The following is a 21,496-nucleotide window of genomic DNA, read 5'->3' on the forward strand; positions in this document are numbered from 1 at the left end:
ATTTAGCCCATCATAGAAACATAGAAGATAGGAGCAGGAGTAGGCCATTCGGCCCCTCGAGCCTGCTCCGCCATTCAAAACGATCATGGCTGATCATCCAATTTCAGTACCCGGTCCCTGCTTTCTCCCCATACCCCTTGATCCCTTTAGCCTTAAGAAATATATCCAACTCCTTCTTGAATATATTTAATGTATTGGCCTCTACTGCCTTCTGTGGTAGAGAATTCCACAGGTTCACCACTCTCTGGGTGTAGAAATTCCTCCTCATTTCTGTCCTAAATGGCCTACCCCTTATCCTTAGACTGTGACCCCTGGTTCTGGACTCGCCGACCATCGGGAACATCCTTTCTGCATCTAGTCTGTCCAGTCCTGTCAGAATTTTATAAGTTTCAATGAGATCCCCTCTCATTCTTCTAAACTCCAGCGAGTACAAGCCCAATCGTCCCAATCTCTCCTCATACATCATTCCTGCCATCCCAGGTATCAGCCTGGTGAACCTTCGCTGAACTCCTTCCATGGCAAGAACATCCTTCCTCAGATAAGGCGACCAAAACTGCACACAATACTCAAGATGTGGTCTGTCTGTGCCGGCCAAAAAAGAGCCTTGTAGGTTACGGCACTTCAAGTGCATATCCAAGTACTTTTTAAATGTGATGAGAGTTTCTGCCTCTACCACCCTTTCAGGCAGTGAGTACCAGACCCTCACCGCCCTCTGGGTGAAAACATTTCTCCTCAACTCCCCGCTAATCCTTCTGCCAATTACTTTAAATCTATGCCCCTGGTTATTGACCTCTCTGCTAATGGACTATTATTAGTGACTATCTTATATTTTTGGCCCCTAGTTCTGGTCTCGCTCGCAAGTGGAAACATCTTCTCTACGTCTATCCTATCAAATCCTTTCATAATCTTTAAGACCTCTAACAGGTCTTCTCTTTTCTAGAGAAAAGCACCCCAACCTGTTCAATATGGTCCCTCATTCTTGATTCCTTAACTGCTACTGAGGTCTCAGCACAGTAGCACGGGTATGGCATCACTCCAGAATCAGGTAGACCTTAACTCCGGATTTACAAGACGCAAGATTACCTGAATATGAAGTACAAACCACTTCAAATAAATGCATCCAGTCTTCCATTTATTCTGTACCTATGATGCATATTTTTTCAACTAATGTAATTTACATTTCTAAGTGTTAAATTTAATTCCCCTTTGTCTGTCCAACCTAAATCATTTTGCAGATCTACTGCTGTGTCTATACTGCTCTTCCTAGTTTAGCATTATTGGCAAGTTTGACAAGCTTACATTTACTTTCAGTATCCAGCTGATTCTGTAGCACTGACCTGTGCAGGACTCCATTCAGTACTTCCTGCAATCTGACATTACACCTCAAGTATTTCCTATTTTTGACCAACCTCTTATCCAGTTCCATTTTCTACCCTGGATACCCCACCTCTTAGTTTCAATTAGAAGTCTTGATATTATGTTGCAGTTGCCTGGTTATATTTGTCATTTAATAGTGTATTATGTTTTGCCGCCTTCTGTACTTGTGGAAGGGACAGCCAGCAGCAGGGGGATAGCAGGAGGAAGAGGACTTGATCTGTCAGGGTGCTGACCTATCCGTCCCTCTGAGGACTGAAAAGAAACAAGTAAAGGACAGCAGCAGACATAGTGGTTATGTTACTGGACTCGTAATCCAGAGGCCTGGACTAATGTTGTGGAGATGTGAGTTCAAATCCTACCATAGCAGCTGGGGAATTTAAATTCAGTTAATTAAAAAAAAATCTAGAATAAAAAGTTAGTATTAGTGATGGTGACCATGAAACATCGGATTGTCATAAAAACCCATCTGGTTCACTAATGTTCTTTAGTGAAGGAAATCTACCATCCTTACCCGGTCTGGCCTGTGTGACTCCAGACCCACAGCAATGTGGTTGACTCTTAACTGACCTCTGAAATGGTGGCTCACCACCACCTTCTCAAGGGCAATTAGGGATGGGCAATAAATGCTGGCCTTGCCGGCGACGCCCACATCCCATAAACGAATTAAAAAAAACAGGGCAATCACGGGGTCCCGGTTGAGCAGCAGCAGCAGGTTATCACCACATTTGCTCCTACAACTGAAATGGTGCTTAGGAGGCGCAGGAGATTAAGAAGTAGATGACACACACCCTACACTATCAACAGGGAAGCAAACACTGATACACAAACAAGGGTGGAGTAGAGAAATAAACTGGAGGCACCTTCTGTGGAATGTTTATGGATGATTTTTTTGAACGGAAGGTACATAGGGTGTTAATATTAGTGGCCAAAATGTATGAATGGTAGTTAAGGTGAGGGGAGCAGGGAGGGCTATTTTGTATGGGCAAGTGGAATATCAAAGGGACTGTAGAACAGTTCATGTAGCGGCTTAAGGGCTACTTTTAACTGAAAATCTTATTAATCAGTCTTGAGGCATCAATTTGCTTGGCCATTTTTCACCCTCACCTAGTTCTTTCTTCCTCCACTGCAGCTGAAAATATAGGTCCACCTTCCAGCTCTTCTGGGTGTAAGTATTGCCCCCTTGCAAATGGTGAAACCTATGCAGCGCACACAGATGCTGTTCGACACTTTCTCAGGGCCGTAGAGCAGGACCCCAACTAATCAGTCCAGACACTAAAAGGGCTGATTCAACATGCCGATCACATGTTCCATCAGAATTCAGGTGAAAGCATGAGCCTCACTGTACTTTCTCTGTCTCAATACGAGGGTTACTCACTGGCGTTAATAGCCAGGACAGCAATTGGTAGCATTGGTCCCAGCAACGTCTGTCCAACCTCAAATAGTGGTAACACTGTGGACTGTCACAAACTGAAAACATTGTGGCTGATGCCAAGTTCTCTTGCAGTCATCTCCATTATCCAGTTCTGGCAGTTCAAGACCAGCTGAACATTGATCACAAAGGATTCCATTCCATCAATCAGGATTGTTGTAAGGCCTTGAACATTTGGGAACCCTGCCACCTGGTAGAAGTGCTGCAATATAAATTTTTGAAAACAGAAAGATAAACTAGAATAGCTAACTTTTTTTTTTTAAGATTTGTTCTCCGGAGGTGGGTGATACAGACAAGGCCACATTTACTGCCCATCCCTAGTTACCCTGAGACGGTGGTGATGGGCCTTTTCCTTAAGTTGCTGCAGTCCTTGTGATGATGGTGCTCCCACAATGGTGTTCGGTAGGGAATTCCAGTGCATTGACCCAGCAACGATGAAGATAATGGTTATATATGTCTAAGTCGGGATGGTGTGAGAGTTGGAGGCTGATGGTGTTCCTATGACATTGGTGCTCTTGTCCTTCTCAGTGGTAGAGGTCACACAGGAGGGGAGTGCTGTCGAAGTAACCTGGGTGAGTTGCCATTTGACACAAACATCTGACTAGATTCTAACAGTAATAAACTTACAAACTGTTAAACAGCACTGACAAAGATACAAAACAAGTGTGTCAAACCTCCAAAAATGTTGCCTCAAATGCCTTTCCTTCTCTCCATGCATCCTTACCGTGTTCGAGATTCATTGCTCTGTCCTACTGTTTTTTTTCCCCCTGGATCTGAAAACGGTGGAGCTCCTCATCTGTCTCATTCAAATTCCTACAATATACAGGCTTTTAAAGTGTCACCTACTTGTTAATTTACCTTGGTTCTCATCTCTCACTGTCCTATGGGCCCTGGACCTTCACTTAGGTTTCTCAATTTAAAACAAAATGTAATAGAATTATATTGCCCAATATGATCCTGTTTTCTTCATCAGCTTGGAAAGATTATCTTCCACAAGTGGTATTTACTGTTCTGGTATGACTTTGCCGTCAATATGAGCAAATTACACATGGATCTGCACTGTACCTAATGTCCACAATACTTAACGACAAGTGGGTCCAGTTTCTAAAAAAAACAGCTGGAATTTCACTGCAGAAAACTTAGCGGCATTGTCAGTAAATGTGTTGGACTGTCAAGCCTGTGAATGTTACATAAAAATGTGAACCATTTATGTTTTCTTAACTTAACAGTATCCAATTCATTATGTGTGCTGCTTTTTTATTTTTAGCTTCAGCATGAAGAGTTAGATTACGAGAGTTCAGATACAGGATGTTCAGGTCATCACTATTATATGTATCTCGCATTTCTGCAATACACATCGATAAGTTACATATATTACAAGAGAAAGAGGTGTGTGTCAGTTTACCAATACATTATAATTTTTCTGCACAAATCCTGTACTAGATTTAGTGGAAAATTCGACAACAGTGATTAACCACTGTCAGACATGTGCATTCATGATACCACTGTTTATTGGCACACTTAATTAATGGCAAAGCATACATAAAATACATCCGTATAATGACACAAAGACTCATTTCTAAGTTTCACATATTGTGCTGAACATTTATGTGAATGAAATAGTTTCTGCTCTAAATCATGTTAGTCCCCTTACAAAAAGCTTACATAAATACACAAGCAAAAGTTGGACCAGCAAAGGTTCCTGCAAAACCTGAATATAAATGATAATCACTACCAGAATTCCATGATAGCAACTGCCCAAACTTAGGAACAATTAAAAAAAACCACAAACCTGTCATACTAAGATGCTCACAAAATATAATGGGTTGCATGGCTTATTATACCAGCTGGGTTTTTTAAAGCTTTAAATATGAACTCACTAAATCAAAGTAGTGGTCTTAATATTTCAATACTGCTGAATGCAGACATTTTCAAACAAGAAACCTTCAGGTGCAGCCTGGAGAAAGAAGGGAGGAAAAGCACAAAATTTTATCATAAAAAGAGTGATATGTTCATGTTTATTGAGAAGCTTGTGGTGTGGGATTTTCTGATTTACTCTCCTGACTAGACTGGGCTTTGCTGTTCCAGGGGCTGTTACTTCCCAGTGCAGGAGAGTTATTGAAATCTTCCTCGTCGTCAATGCCATTTGCTGCATCGTACTGCGTATTCTCTAATCGAGTGATCAGTCGCTCGTCCTCATCCCCGAACTCTCCGCCCATCAGTGTAGGTTCACCCACCACCATAACATCCTATAACAGGAACAGACAGTCATGTGGTAAAACACTGCAGAGATTTTGTTTGAATACCTAAGATTGTAGTGCAATTGCAGGAATGTGGATGAGTCTAGTGAACATGTACCATATTGGATTTGATTGACTAGTCAAGAACAAACTTTATCCTTTAGTTATCCAACCTGTCCTCAATTTGGCAACAAAGCTCAAATCTGTCAACCAACTATTTTACTTGCAATTTGGCAAGACTGTATGGTATGTGTGAAGTTAATTACTGCTATTCTATCAAATGTTAAACAATCAGACACAACAGCTCCTAATCTTCAAAATTTTACACTATTATTTTTAACTCATCTTAACCTATTGCCCCATAGGTCGAAGCAAAATTTTGATGTAGCACTGCAAGAAGCAAAAGTACTGTGCAGTGACCACTAGATGGTGTCTTTGTGCTGTTTATAGTAACACTATAATTTAAGAAAAAGATCATAGAGAACAAATGCTGATCAAATATAGAACAGATACCATTTGCGATTTACCAGGTCTGCTATCACTTGATGGTGTGTTTTTCATACATCATCACTACCCAGTGTGTATCCTCTTTCTCCATGTGCTAATCTCAAACTTTCTACCGAGTAGAACCAGATGCAATCTGAGCAGTTCTCAGTAGACTCTTGGACCACAATGTCCTGCATGCTTCTCATACTCATTAAAAACACATATACCCTTAAGCACAAACATTTAGAGGATGTTCAGCTGATCAATGCAATTTGATATTGTTTTCACATGCAACAAAGTCATTAATTTGTTAGCGTTAAAGTTTTAGGATTAAAAATAAAGGTTGGGAAAGATAGCACACAACTTGATGACGTTTATGCTTTCTTCAGAAATGTGGATTTATAAGAATTTTGGGACTACATAGTATATGAAGAGCAGTTAGGTGGAAACTGTGTAACACGTCTGAAACATGAAAGTTTTCAGCCCATTTCTATGAGGGAGCCCAAAAGGAGGTGAAATTTCAATTGCATTTCCATATGGAATTATTTGGAGTCTATTTGAACAAACTTCAAATTTGATCTCATGCAATAAATATGACTTTTTACTGTTTACAACAGTGACTCCACTTCAAAAGTACTTCATTGGCTGTAAAGCGCTTTGAGACGTCTGGTGGTCATGAAAAGCGCTATATAAATGCAAGTCTTTCTTACTTTCTTTTCTGTAAGTTCTCAGTATAAAAATGCCCTGCTTTCTTTATAGGTTGTCTGAATAATGTCTCTTTGCTTAACAGGACTGTTTCCTTACTCACTTCCCTGGCTCATGTTCAATTGTATTTGTCAATGCCAAGCTTTTGGTCATCTGCCCTAATTTATCCTTATGTGGATCGGTGTCAAATTTGTTGTCTTAAAATACTCCTGTGCAGCACCTTGGGACATTTTATCACGTTAAAGGCGCTATATAAATACAAGTTGTTGTTGTTGTAGTATTTTAACTAGAGCTGGTGTGGATATTTTCGAATCATTTAGATGCAAGTGTAGACTTTTGAAGCCAGTTGTAACCATTTCAAATTCAGAAGAGACATCATCAATGACTTTTTGTGGGTTTGCTTTAAACATGTAATAATCCCTTTCCATTGGAACTTATATGTGGCTAGAGTTTTGAAATCCCTCATTGATTTCACTCTGGATATTGGAGTACTGCTCCGTTTACTCAAACACACTGTTTGCCACATTTACTTGAAGAAAAATATAAAAAATAAATCCCAGAGAAAGATCGGTCTCCAAAAAAGAACTTCCATTCTTATCTGTGAAAAAAAACTTGCAGAAAAAAAATCCAACTCTATCCTTTCTAAACAGTAAACTTTTTTGGCTTACATTATTTCATACGTTAACTATTCAGTGCTAGAAAGTTCTACTTGTCCAAGATTCACAGATGAATTATTTTGGCAAAGTGGAAATAAGGCAACTAACAGGATTGCAAGGAACAGCAATCCTCCTCCAATCCTTTGCTGCTTCTTTCTTTGCTCTAATATCTTTTGTGACCTGTTCCAGCTCCTCCCCATCCAGTTACTCAGTTGTCATCATTATCAAAGGCGTATATTATTACTTTTTAATTCGCTAATTTTGTTTTTACGTGGCCTCTCTCTTCCTCTCCCGATTGCCTGACCCCCTGCTGCGATTTCCGCTCTCCCTCCACCCCGCCACGATGGTTGACTTCCTCACCCCCCTCCCTCCCTCTTGGGGTCGGTCCCTTGCTGTGTCCTCCAGCCGCTGGTTTCCTCTCCCAGCCGCTGGCCAGGCTGAATTTGGCCGGCTGCCGGGTGGGAAACCGATCCAAAAAATGATAATGAGGTCCTGATAAGTTCGGCAAGACCTCTACATCCCCGGCCTTGCCAGAATCTTAAGCTGTTTCGCCCTCCCCCACAGCCTTCCTGCCTCCCTATAAATATCGGTGCTCTATGCTAAAATAATTCAAGTCAGCATCTCCAGGCGATGATGGTAGAAACAGAAAATAAATCTTAATGTAGCAAGAACCAACCTTCATAAAAACACACAATAGTAACAGCCTCTTCTGAATTAAACCAATAAAGGCATAACAACTTTAAGTATTTTTAAAAGCTAGAGACAGGGTCTGCAAAATTCACCTTCTGTAATTATACTCCATTTTCAGGACACTTTCATTTATACAACTATAGAAGTTTACAATGCAGAAGGAGATCATTCATCTCATATTTGCTAGAGCAATCCAAAACTAATTCCACATCCTGCACTCTCTCAAGACATTTATATTCCTCTGCTTCAAATTGTTATAAAAGGTAACGGATATGATCAGCCATGATCTTATTGAATGGCGGAGCAGGCTCGAGGGGCCGTATGGCCTATTCCTGCTCTTATTTCTCATGTTCTTATGTAAACTGGGATTGCCTAAACTAATTTCAAGCAGGTCCCTTACAGCTAATGGAGAGAGGATACTTCCATTCTTGCAGTTTGAACTGGACTTGAACCCAGATCTCAGACGTGAAAGGATAGTGCATTAACCCACTATCCCACTGTTGTGTATGTAACCTGTTCCACCTTGAGAGCTTAAGCCTGTTCCACCTTAAGAGATGTACTACTTTCTCAGGCTGCTGTAGACGTAATACCGGGGGTGAACACACCGGTATATAAGCACTGTGCAGTAATCTTGTATTCAGTGTAGTCCCTACCTCCAACCAGTAAAGACCTGTTTTATTGTTACTGATTAAGTCTGAGTATTAATTACTTGAACAACTCACAGACTTAACACTGGCGACGAGTCAGATTCTTACCCTGCGGCAGTTATTCCACGGCGGCTTCGTCCACAGACAGGACGTTGAAGAGAGGTTTCAAACCGCACCACCCCACTGGAAGCGACAGGCATTAGGACCCTGAAGCCTCCATCAGCGACTGAAAACTGGAGGACAGAAGACATCCTGCAGCTTCTTTTTCAACCTCGGTGGTGGGTAAGCCGAGCAGCGTTGGCTGCAAAGACAGGGCTGGGGGAAGTCGGAGGTACAAGGGCGATCGCGATCGGGAGATAAGGGCCATCGATCGCAATCCCTGATAAGGGCCGCACTCGGGCTGAAAGGCGCAGCGTCGGCAGACACTGAAGGCGCGAGAGCCGCGGTGAAAAGCGCGGGCCATCGATCGCGGCGGAGATAAGGGCCGCACTCGGGGCTGAAGGGAGACGGCGTCGGGGGACGGGTGAAGACCGCCAAGCGCGGGAAAACCGCCATTTTGTGGGCGGAGGACGACAGCAAGAGCGGGAAGCCGCCATCTTTGATAACAAGTAAAGAAAATAAAATCTGAGAAATTGCAAATCTACAATGCCTAAACACGGGAATATTAGCACCTTTGATAGTGACCTCGAAGATTGGGCCATATATGTTGAAAGAGTAAAAAATTATTGTAAGGCCAATAAAATTCGTGACCAAGATAAAGCTCTAACATTATTAAATTTAATGGGTGCGAAGACATACGGGCAATTGAAACACCTGTTATCACCAGATGAACCGGCGGATAAGACGTTCGATGAGATTGTTACTGTCCTGAAAGATCATCTAAACCCCACGCCGCTGATGCTAGCGGAACGATTTAAATTTTACGACAGAAGGCAGCTACAGCATGAAAGCAATGCTGAATATTTGCTGGAATTGCGTAAATTAGCGAAATATTGCCAGTTTGGAACGGGACTGACAGATGCACTACGAGACAAATTTGTGTGTGGTTTATTTAAACAGGATACACAAAAGCGACTGCTCGAGGAGAATGAGCTGACGCTTGAGAAGGCGGTCACTATGGCAGCAGCACACAAAGCCGCAGCGAGAGGCACGGCAGTAATGCAGCTACGGTCACCGGAGCTCAGTGCACACAAATTGGGTGTGAGTTCTGGCAAATGTTATCGTTGTGGAAAGACAACGCATGATCAGAACCAGTGTTGGTTTAAAAACCAAGAATGTAGAACATGTGGTAGGCTTGGACATATAGCTAGAGTATGCAGGTCAGGGAAGAAGACCAGCAACAAGAAGTCACCGCAAGGGAAATACGCAAAGGTACACAAGGTGGCCGAACAGGAGTCCGATTCAGACGCTAGCAGTAATGAACTGGCTGGCTTAAGCAGTATTGAACTGGCTAGCTTAAGGGTACTCAACGTTGGTAAGGGTGCAGACCTCCAGACAATTTGGGTTACTCTTCAGATAGAAGGAGTCCAAGTAAAAATGGAATTGGACACTGGATCGGCATTGTCGGTCATGAATAAGAAAGATTACAGAAGGTTATTCCAACATATTCCCCTACAGGATACGGAGATTATATTGACAACCTACACGGGGCAGAGAGTGTACCCCATCGGGACAATAAAGGTTGCAGTGGCCAACAAGGGCGAAGGAAGTCAAATAATGGACTTATATGTGCTACCGGAGGGAGGTCCACCACTACTAGGTCGGGAGTGGTTTAGAAACATAAATATGGACTGGCATTCGCTAAAAGCCATAAAGAATGAGTAACGTGAACCGACTACACCACAGAGATTGAATCTGTGAACTGTTTTCCGCAGAGACTGAATCTGTGATATGTTACGTTAAACATGAAGTTATATATGTATATATGTTATTACGTTATGTTAAATGGGGGGGATGACTATAAAGCTAAGAAGGGAGGAGTGTTGTGTATGTAACCTGTTCCACCTTGAGAGCTTAAGCCTGTTCCACCTTAAGAGATGTACTACTTTCTCAGGCTGCTGTAGACGTAATACCGGGGGTGAACACACCGGTATATAAGCACTGTGCAGTAATCTTGTATTCAGTGTAGTCCCTACCTCCAACCAGTAAAGACCTGTTTTATTGTTACTGATTAAGTCTGAGTATTAATTACTTGAACAACTCACAGACTTAACACCCACGTTATAATTTTTCAACACCCTGCTGCTCTTATATTTCCTTTCCTACTTTGAGGTTACTTTTCCACCTCTATTAGGTTCAGCCATTAGAGAGAAACATAGAAGATAGGAGCAGGAGTAGGCCATTCGGCCCCTCGAGCCTGCTCCGCCATTCAATGCGATCATGGCTGATCATCCAAGTTCAGTACCCTGTCCCTGCTTTCTCCCCAGATTCCTTGATCCCTTTAGCCTTAAGAAATATATCCAACTCCTTCTTGAATATATTTAATGAATTGGCCTCTACTGCTTTCTGTGGTAGAGAATTCCACAGGTTCACCACTCTCTGGGTGAAGAAATTCCTCCTCATTTCTGTCCTAAATGGCCTACCCTTATCCTTAGACTGTGACCCCTGGTTCTGGACTCCCCGACCATCGGGAACATCCTTCCTGCATCTAGTCTGTCCAGTCCTGTCAGAATTTTATAAGTTTCAATGAGATCCCCTCTCATTCTTCTAAACTCCAGCGAGTACAAGCCCAATCGACCCAATCTCTCCTCATATGTCATTCCTGCCATCCCAGGTATCAGCCTGGTGAATCTTCGCTGAACTCCCTCCATGGCAAGAACATCCTTCCTCAGATAAGGCGACCAAAACTGCACACAATACTCAAGATGTGGTCTCACCAAGGCCCTGTACAACTGCAGCAAGACATCCTTGTTCCTGTACTCAAACCCTCTCGCTACGAAGGCCAACATACCATTTGCCTTCTTAACCGCCTGCTGCACCTGCATGCTTACCTTCAGCAACTGGTGCATAAGGACACCCAGGTCTCATTGCACTTCCCCTGCTCCCAATCTATTGCCATTCAGATAATAATCTGCCTTCCTGTTTTTGACACCAAAGTGGATAACCTCGCATTTATCCACGTTATATTGCATCTGCCTTGCTTCTGCCCAATCACCCAACCTGTCCAAATCATCCTGGAGTTTCTCAGCATCCTCCTCACAGCACACACGCCCACCTAGCTTTGTGTCGTCTGCAAATTTGGAGATATTACATCTAGTTCCCTTGCCTAGATCATTAATATATATTGTGAATAGCTGGGGTCCAAGGACCGATCCCTGCGGTACCCCACTAGTCACTGCCTGCCACTCAGAAAAAGACCCGTTTATTCCAACTCTGCTTTCTGTCTGCCAACCAGTTCTCTATCCAAGTCAATACCTTGCCCCCAATCCCATGTGCCTTAACTTTACACGCTAATCTCTTATGCGGGACCTCATCGAAAGCCTTTTGAAAGTCCAAATACACCACATCCACTGGTTCTCCCTTATCTATTTTACCAGTTACATCCTCAAAAAATTCCAGTAGATTAGTCAAGCACGAATTACCTTTTGTAAATCCATGTTGACTTTGTCCGATCCTGTCACTGTTTTCCAAGTGCTCTGCTATTACATCTTTTATAATGGACTCTAGCATTTTCCCCACTACCGATGTCAGGCTTACCGGTCTGTAATTTCCTGTTTTCTCGCTACCCCCTTTTTTGAATAGTGGGGTAACATTAGCTACCCTCCAACCCATGGGTACTGTTCCAGATTCCATCGAATGTTGGAAGATGATCAGCAATGCATCTACTATTTCTAGGGCCACTTCCTTAAGTACCCTAAGATGTAGATTATCAGGCCCTGGGGATTTATCGGCCTTCAATCCCGTCAATTTCCCTAACACCATTTCCCTACAAATACTGATTTCTTTCAGTTCCTCCCTTTCATCAGACCCTATGTTCCCCGACATCTCTGGGAGGTTATTTGTGTCCTCCTTTGTGAAGACAGAACCAAAATATGTATTTAATTGGTCTGCCATTTCTTTGTTCCCCATTATAAATTCCCCTGATTCTGACTGCAAGGGACCTACGCTTGACTTCACCAATCTTTTTCTCTTCACATATCTATAAAAGCTTTTACAGTCAGTTTGTATGTTCCCTGCAAGCTTACTCTCATATTCTATTTTCCCCTTCTTAATTAATCCCTTTGTCCTCCTTTGTTGAATCCTAAACTGCTCTCAATCCTCAGGTTTACTGCTTTTTCTGGCCAATTTACATGTCCTCTCCTTGGATCTTATGCTATCCCTAATTTCCCTTGTTAGCCACGGTTGAGTCACCTTTTTTGTTTTATTTTTATGCCAAACTGGGATGAACAAATTCTGTAGTTCATCCATGCGGTCTTTGAATGTTTGCCATTGCCTGTCCACCGTCAACCCTTTGAGTGACATTCCCCAATCAATCCTACCCAACTCGCGCCTCATAGCATCATAGTTTCCTTTATTTAAATTCAGGACCCTAGTCTCGGAGTCAACTACTTCATTCTCCATCTTAATGAAAAATTCTATCATATTATGATCGCTCTGACCCAAGGGACCTCGTACAACAAGATTGCTAATTAATCCTTTCTCATTACGTAATACCCAGTCTAAGATGGCCAGATCTCTAGTTGGTTCCTCGACATATTGGTCCAGGAAACCATCCCGTAAACACTCCAGGAATTCCTCCTCCACAGTATTGTTACTAATTTGGTTAGCCCAATCTATATGTAGATTAAAGTCACCCATGATGACTGCTGTGCCCTTATTGCACGCTTCTCTAATTTCCCTTTTAACGCTATCCCCAACCTCCGCATTACTGATTGGAGGTCTATATATCACTCCCACTAACGTTTTCTGCCCCCTGGTATTTCTCAGTTCTACCCATACAGATTCCACATCATCAGAGCTAATATCCTTCCTTACAATTGTGTTAATCCCTTCTTTAACCAGCAATGCTACCCCAGCTCCCTTTCCTTTTTGCCTATCTTTCCTGAATATTGAATACCCCTGGATGTTGAGTTCCCAGCATTGGTCACCCCGGAGCCATGTTTCCGTAATCCCAATCAAATCATATTCGTTTACCTCTATTTGTGCAGCTAATTCATCCACCTTATTACGGATGCTCCTCGCATTAAGACACAAAGCCTTCAGGCTTGTTTTTTTAACGCTCTTAGACCTATTAGAATTATTATTTACTGTGGCCATGTTTGATTTAAACCGTTGATTTCTCTGACTGCCACTTTTGTTTTTCTGCTTCCTATCTTTTGTTTTTATCCTTGTTTCTCTTTCCTCTGTCTCCCTGCTCAGGTTCCCAACCCCCTGCCATTTTAGTTTAAACCCTCCCCCAGAGCACTAGCAAACACTCCCCCATGGACATCGGTCCCGGCCCTGCCCAGGTGCAAACGGTCCAGTTTGAACTGGTCCCACCTCCCCCAGAACCGGTTCCAATGTCTCAGGAATTTGAATCCCTCCCACTTGCACCATTCCTCTAGCCACGTATTCATCTGAAATATCCTTCTATTTCTACTGTGACTAGCACGTGGCACTGGTAGCAATCCTGAGATTACTACCTTTGAGGTCCTATTTTTTAATTTACCTCCTAACTCCCTATCTTCAGCTTTTAGGACCTCATCCTGTTTTTTACCTATATCGTTGGTACCTCTATGCACCACGACAACTGGCTGTTCACCCTCCCCTTCCAAAATATTCTGCAGCCGCTCGGAGACATCCTTGACCCTTGCACCAGAGAGGCAACACACCATCCTGGAGTCTCGTTTGCGGCCGCAGAAATGCCTATCTATTCCCCTTACAATAGAATCCCCTATTACTATAGCTCTACCCCTCTTTTTCCTCCCGTCTTGTGCAGCAGAGCCACCCCTGGTGCCAGGAAATTGGCTGCTGCTGCCTTCCTCTGATAAGCCATCCCCCTCAACAGTATTCAAAGTAGTATATCTGTTTGAGAGGGGGATGTCCACAGGGGACTCCTGCACTACCTGTCTGCGCCTACTACTCTGCCTGTTGGTCACCCGTTCCCTTTCTGCCTGTGCAACCTTTGCCTGCGGTGTGACCGACTGCTTAAACGTGATATCCACGATGTCCTCAGCATCGCGAATAGAAGATGATGCACCACTCTCCAGCACAGTCAGACAACCTGCTGCCAGGCCTCTGAATTTGTGTGTGTGTGTATCTGTGAGAGACTGTCACAAGTTGACAGATTTTTCTTTGCTTCCTCTGGAAAGGGAAATCGTGTTTAACAAATTTATTGGAATTTTTTGAGGATATAACTAGCAGGGTAGATAAAGGGGAACCAGTGGATATATATTTCGATTTCCAAAAGGTATTCGATAAGGTGCCACATAAAACGTTGCTACGCAAGATAAGGGCTCATGGGGTTGGGGGTAATATATTAGCATGGATAGAGGATTGGTTAACAGACAGAAAACAGAGAGTAGGGATAAACAGGTTATTTTGCAGTTGGCAGGCTATAACTAGTGGGGTGCCGCAAAGATCAGTGCTTGGACCGAAGCTATTTACAATCTATATTAATTACTTAGATGAAGGGACTGAGTGCAATGTATCCAAGTTTGCTGACGATACAAAGCTAGGTGGGAAAGTAAGCTGTGAGGAGGACACAAAAAGCCTGTGAGGGGATATAGACAGGTTAAGTGAGTGGGCAATAAGGTGGCAGATGGAGTAAATGTGAGCAAATATGAGGTTATTCACTTTGGTAGGAAGAATAGAAAAACAGAGAATATTTTTTAAATGGTGAGAGGCTATTAAATATTGGTGTTAAGAGAGATTTAGGTGTTCTCGTGCAGGAAACACAAAGTTAGCTTGCAGGTACAGCAAACAATTAGGAAGGCAAATGGCATGTTGACCTTTATTGCAAGGGGATTGGAGTACAAGAGTAAGGAAGTCTTACTACAATTGTACAGGGGTTTGGTGAGACCACACCTGGAGTACTGTGCACAGTTTTGGTCTCCTTATCTGAGAAAGGATATACATGCCTTAGAGGTGGTGCAACAAAGGTTCACTAGATTGCTCGCTGGGATGAGAGGGCTGTCCTATGTTAGAAACATAGAAGATAGGAACAGGAGTAGGCCATTCGGCCCCTCGAGCCTGTTCCGCCATTTAATGAGATCATGGCTGATCATCCAAATTCTGTACCCTGTCCCTGCTTTCTCCCCATATCCCTTGATCCCTTTAGCCTTAAGAAATATACCTAACTCCTTCTTGAATATATTTAATGAATTGGCCTCAACTGCCTTGTGTAGTAGAGAATTCCACAGGTTCACCACTCTCTGTGAAGAAATTCCTCCTCATCTCTGTCCTAAATGGCTGACCCCTTATCCTTAGACTGTGACGCATGGTTCTGGACTCCCCCGCTATCGCGAACATCCTTCCTGCATCTAGTCTGTCTAGTCCTGTTAGAATTTTATAAGTTTCAATGAGATCCCCTCTCATTCTTCTGAACTCTAGTGAATATAAGCCTAATCGACCCAATTTCTCTTCATACGTCATTCCTGCCATCCCAGGTATCAGTCTGGTGAATCTTCGCTGCACTCCCTCCATGGCAAGAACATCCTTCCTCAGATAAGGTGACCAAAACTGCACACAATACTCAAGGTGTGGTCTCACCAAGGCCCTGTAAAACTGCAGCAAGACATTCTTGCTCCTGTACTCGAATCCTCTCGCTATGAAGGCCAACATGCCATTTGCCTTCTTAACTGCTTGCTGCACCTGCATGCTTACCTTCAGCGACTGGTGCACAAGGACACCCAGATCTCGTTGCACTTCCCCTTTTCCCAATCTATTGCTGTTCAGATAATAATCTGTCTTCCTGTTTTTGCCACCAAAGTGGATAAGCTCGCATTTTTCCACATTATACTGCATCTGCCATGCATCTGCCCAATCACCCAACCTGTCCAAATCATACTGGAGTTTCTCTGCATCCTCCTCACAGCACACAAGCCCACTCAGCTTTGTATCATCTGCAAACTTGGAGATATTACATCTAGTTCCCTCGTCTAGATCATGAATATATATTGTGAATAGCTGGGGTCCTAGCACCGATCCCTGCGGTACCCCACTAGTCACTGCCTGCCACTTGGAAAAAGACCCGTTTATTCCAACTCTTTGCTTCCTGTCTACCTACCAGTTCTCTATCCAAGTCAGTACCTTACCCCCAATCCCATGTGCTTTAACTTTGCACGCCAATCTCTTATGCGGGACCTTATCGAAAGCCTTCTCAAAGTCCAAATACACCACGTCCACTGGTTCTCCCTTATCTATTCTACCAGTTACATCCTCAAAAAATTCCAGTAGATTAGTCAAGCATGATCTACCTTTTGTAAATCCATGTTGACTTTGTCCTATCCTGTCACTGTTTTCCAAGTGCTCTGCTATTACATCTTTTATAATGAACTCTAGCATTTTCCCCACTACCGATGTCAGGCTTACCGGTCTATAATTCCCCATTTTCTCTCTCCCACCTTTTTTAAATAGTGGGGTTACATTAGCTACCCTCCAATCCATGGGAACTATTCCAGAGTCTGCAGAATTTTGGAAGATGTCCAGCAATGCATCTACTATTTCTAGGGCCACTTCCTTAAGTACCCTAGGATGTAGATTATCAGGCCCTGGAGATTTATCGGCTTTCAATCCCGTCAAATTCCCTAACACCATTTCCCTACAAATACTGATTTCATTCACTTCCTCTCTTTCATTAGACCCTATGTTCCCCGACATCTCTGGAAGGTTATTTGTGCCCTCCTTTGTGAAGACAGAACCAAAGTATGTATTTAATTGGTCTGCCATTTCTTTGTTCCCCATTATAAATTCCCCTGATTCTGACTGCAAGGGACCTACGCTTGACTTCACCAATCTTTTTCTCTGATGAGAGATTGTGTAGAATAGGCCTATACTCTCTGAAGTTTAGCAGCATGAGAGGTGATCTCATTGAAACACACAAGATTCTGAAGGAGACTGACAGGCTAGGAGCTGAAAGGTTGTTTCCCCTGGCTGGAGAGTCTAGAACTAGGGGCCATAGTCTCAGGATAAGGGGTCGGCCATTTAAGACTGAGATGAGGAGGAATTTCTTCACTCAGAGGGTTGTGAATCTTTGGAATTCTCTGCCCCAAAGGGCTGTTGATGCTAAGTCGTTCAGTATATTCAAAGCTGAGATAGATAGATTTTTGGACTCTAGGGGAATCAAGGGATATGGGGATCGGGCGGGAAAGTGGAGTTGAGATCGAAGATCAGCCATGATCTTAATGAATGGCGAAGCAGGCTCGATGGGCTGAATGGCCTACTCCTGCTCCTAATTCTTATGTTCTTATGTAAAGGCCTGACCGCCACTCTGAAATTATCCCTGATGCCTTGGCCTAAAGTGGAATTTCATTTTGTGGGGATCCTTACTCTTCTTATCAGATAGCAGATGCCCACTCTTCTAATTGTGGTTGATGTTGTACATCTCTTCGATTTCCATTGACTTGAAGCGACATCGTCTGTTTCACACTATCACCCAAAGTCAAAATGACCCCCACTATGTCTGGTTCTGGACATCCTACTTTAGGAAGGATTGTCAAGGTCACAAAGAAGGTGCAGCAGAGAGTTACTACGATGACATCAGGGATTAGAGATGTGAGACGAGAGAAACTTTGGCTCTTTTCATTAGAAAAGAGATCTGATTCAGGTTGTCAAAATTATCAACTGTTAAGATAAATAGGGGAAAACTAGTCAGTAACGAGAGGGTATAAATTTATCACCAAAAGAATAAAGGAGGGTAGGAACATTTTTTAATGGTTTTAAAAGGGAACTGTATAAATATTAGAAAAATAAAAGGGTATGGGGGAATGGCACTAAGTAGATAATTCTTTGAAAGAGCTGGCACAGGTGTGATGGGCTGAATGGCCTCTCTGTACTGTAAAATTGTATGAGTCTATATTTTTAGTCTTTAAATAGCAGGGAAAACTGCCAATCCGCAATTATGTGAATGTAATAAGAATGACGTTCATATCATTTCCATGTATTTTTAAAAAATTGTTTATTTTTTTTCTCCTTCTCCTATCCTAACATGTTCTCCACAAGAATTTCTGGCCGTCTTTTGGATGAGACGTTTAACCGAGGCCCTGTCTGCTCTCTCAAGTGGACGTAAAAGATCCCATGGCACTATTTCAAACAAGAGCAGGAGAGTTTCCCCCCAGTGTCTTTGCCGATATTTATCCCTAAATCAACATCACTAAAATAAATTATCTGGTCATTATCACATTGCTGTTTGAGAGAGCTTGCTGTGTGCAAAATTGGCTGCCCCTACATTACAACAGTGAATACACTTCAAAAAATACTTCATTGGCTGTAAAGTGCATTGGGACGTCCAGTGGTCGTGAAAGGCGCTATATAAATGCAAGTGTTTTTTTTTCTTTAAGTATCTACTTTCAGCTTTGTTTGTGCCAGTCAACATATGAGAGCTAGGATGCGTGTAAGAAAGCAGACAGTGATTCACCCTTCAATTTACCATCCTTCCTTGTGAGCAGGTGCCTGACCTTCATTCAATGCGACTCCATGGTGTCACAGCTGAAATTGGTGACTCACTCGTGTGGCATCACGCCATGAATGGCACAGTACACAGGTATAGTTCTCGTCGAACCGGTCTTGGTGTTTCCTGGTCGAGTGACCGAGCGTCTCTTCACAGGTGCTGATTATGGAGGTCTTGAGTGCAGACCAGGCGCTGTGGGCACTTTGTGTCTCTGCATCACTGGGAGTCGTCAGGTTGTTTGTGAGGCACAGGCTGAATAGGGCTTTCTTAGCGGGGTCTTTGAGTGCTCCAGCGTTAATTTTCCTGCAGCATTGTTTCTGTTGCCGCCGCTGTTTTGGGGCTACATTGATGGAGATGACAGAGCGGATTAGGCGGTGGTCTGTCCAGCAGTCATCAGCTCCTGTCATGGCGTGGGTGATGCGGACGTCCTTGCGGTCCCTCGCTCGGACAATAACGTAGTCCAGCAGATGCCAGTGCTTGGAGTGAGGGAGCTGCCATGAAGCCTTGTACTTGTCTCTCTGCCGGAACAAGGTGTTGGTTGTGACAAGGCCATGCTCTAAGCACTTTGACAGGAGGAGGGTACCGTTGAAGTTGGCTTTCCCTACCCCCTCTCTGCCGCTCACACATCCCCAGAGGTCTGTGTCCTTTCCAACTCTGGTGTTAAAGTCACCAAGGAGGATCAGCTTGTCGCAATTCACGTACGAACCGGGGTCAAACAAGGCTGTGTCATCGCACCAACGCTCTTCTCGATCTTCCTTGCTGCAATGCTCCATCTTGCCCTCAGTAAGCTCCCCACTGGAGTGGAGCTAATTTACAGAACAAACGGGAAACTGTTCCACCTCCGTCGCCTCCAGTCCAGATCCAAGGTCGTCCCATCCTCTGTCATCGAATTACAGTATGCAGACGACGCTTGCGTCTGCGCTCACTCGGAGGTCGAACTCCAAACCATCGTCAACACCTTCACCGAAGCATACGAGAGCGTGGGCCTTACATTAAACATCCGTAAGACAAAGGTCCTCCACCAACCTGTCCCCGCCACACAGTACTGCCCCCTGATTATCAAAATCCACGACAAGGCCTTGGACAACGTGGACCACTTTCCATACCTCGGGAGCCTACTGTCAACAAGGGCAGATGTCGACGATGAAGTCCAACACCGCCAGTGCCAGTGCAGCCTTCGGTCGCCTGAGGAAGAGAGTGTTTGAAGACCAGGACCTCAAACCCGGCACTAAGCTCATGGTCTACAGAGCAGCAGTGATACCCACCCTGCTGTATGCCTCAGAGACATGGACCATGTACAGCAGGCACCTCAAAGCACTGGAGAGGTACCACCAACGCTGCCTCCACAAGATCCTGCAAATCCAATGGCAGGATAGGCGCATCAACGTCAGTGTTCTTGCTCAGGCCAACATCCCCAGCATCGAAGCTTTGACCACGCTCAATCAGCTCCGATGGACGGGTCACATTGTCCGCATGCCTGATACGAGACTCCCAAAACAAGCGTTCTACTCGGAGCTCCGGCACGGCAAGAGAACCCCAGATGGGCAGAGGAAATGCTTCAAGGACACCCTCAAAACCTCCTTGAAAAAGTGTAACATCCCCATCGACACCTGGGAATCCCTGGCCCAAGACTGCACAAAGTGGAGGAGAAGCATCCAGGAAGGCGCCGAACACCTTGAGTCACTTCGCCGGGAGCAAGCGGAAGCCAAGTGCAGGCAGCGCAAGGAGCGCACGTCAACCCAAGCACCCCACCCACCCGCCCCTTCAACCACCGTCTGCCCCACCTGTGACAGAGACTGTAGGTCCCGCATTGGACTCATCAGTCACCTGCAAACCCATTTTTGATGTGGAAGCAAGTCATCCTCGGTTCCGAGGGACTGCCTAAGAGGAGAAGAAGAGGAACACAGGTATAATGGGGAATGACTGATTGTAATGAACTAATGCACAATTCTGAGAAACTAGTTGATGTGTTGATGTGGAGATGCCGCTGTTGGACTGGGGTGGACAAATGCGAGAAGTCACACAACACCAGGTTATAGTCCAACAGCTTTATGTGAAATCACAAGCTTTCGGAGCGCTGCTCCTTCGTCAGGTGAAGTGAAGAGATGCATATAGGCACAGCATATATAGTCAGAGAACACTGCCAGATGATTACAGGTAATCTTTCTAACTGCCCTTAATCCCACCTCGGCAGAGAGATAATCACAGCAATCAAAGGTGTGGATGGTGTCCAAACAGGTCATGTCAGGAAAACATTACATCAAAGAACAATGAGGTGGGGTCACCAGGTGTCAAATGTTGCAGATGCTGGGGTCTGTATGAAAAACAATTTATGTGTTGTCATGGGGAAATAGAATCATAGAATGGTTACAGCATGGAAGAAGGCCATTCGGCCCATCCTGACTCTCTGCAAGAGCACTTCAGCTAGTTCCACTCCCCCGCCCTTTCCCTGTAGCCCTGCAATTTTTTTCCCTTTAGATATTTAACGAACTCCCTTTTGAAAGATAAGATTGAGTCTGCCTCCACCACCCTTTCAGGCAGTGCATTCCAGAACTTAACCATTCGCTGCGTAAAAAGGTTTTTTATTACATCGCCTTTGGTTCTTTTGCCAATCACCTTAAATCTGTGTCCTCTGGTTCTCGACCCTTCAGCCAATGAGAACAGTTTCACTCTGTCTA

At 43.9% G+C, this 21,496-nt stretch overlaps 1 protein-coding gene across 13 annotated transcripts in view; it reads right to left on the reverse strand.

Moving 5' to 3' along the window:
* Positions 1-4,295: 4,295 nt before the first annotated feature.
* LOC147123103 (LIM domain-binding protein 2) overlaps positions 4,296-21,496 on the reverse strand; it is a 547,106-nt gene continuing 529,905 nt past the window's right edge. For all 13 annotated transcript variants that reach the window (XM_085966645.1, XM_085966709.1, XM_085966713.1 and 10 more), the window contains one exon: positions 4,296-5,055. In XM_085966645.1, the coding sequence (XP_085822771.1) occupies positions 4,825-5,055 (231 nt within the window). In that variant the 3' untranslated portion in view covers positions 4,296-4,824. The remainder of the gene's footprint in view (positions 5,056-21,496) is intronic.

Source organism: Somniosus microcephalus, chromosome 2, assembly GCF_052327205.1.
Source record: "Somniosus microcephalus isolate GS21.2 chromosome 2, FLI_Smic_1.0, whole genome shotgun sequence".
Lineage (NCBI taxonomy): Eukaryota > Metazoa > Chordata > Chondrichthyes > Squaliformes > Somniosidae > Somniosus > Somniosus microcephalus.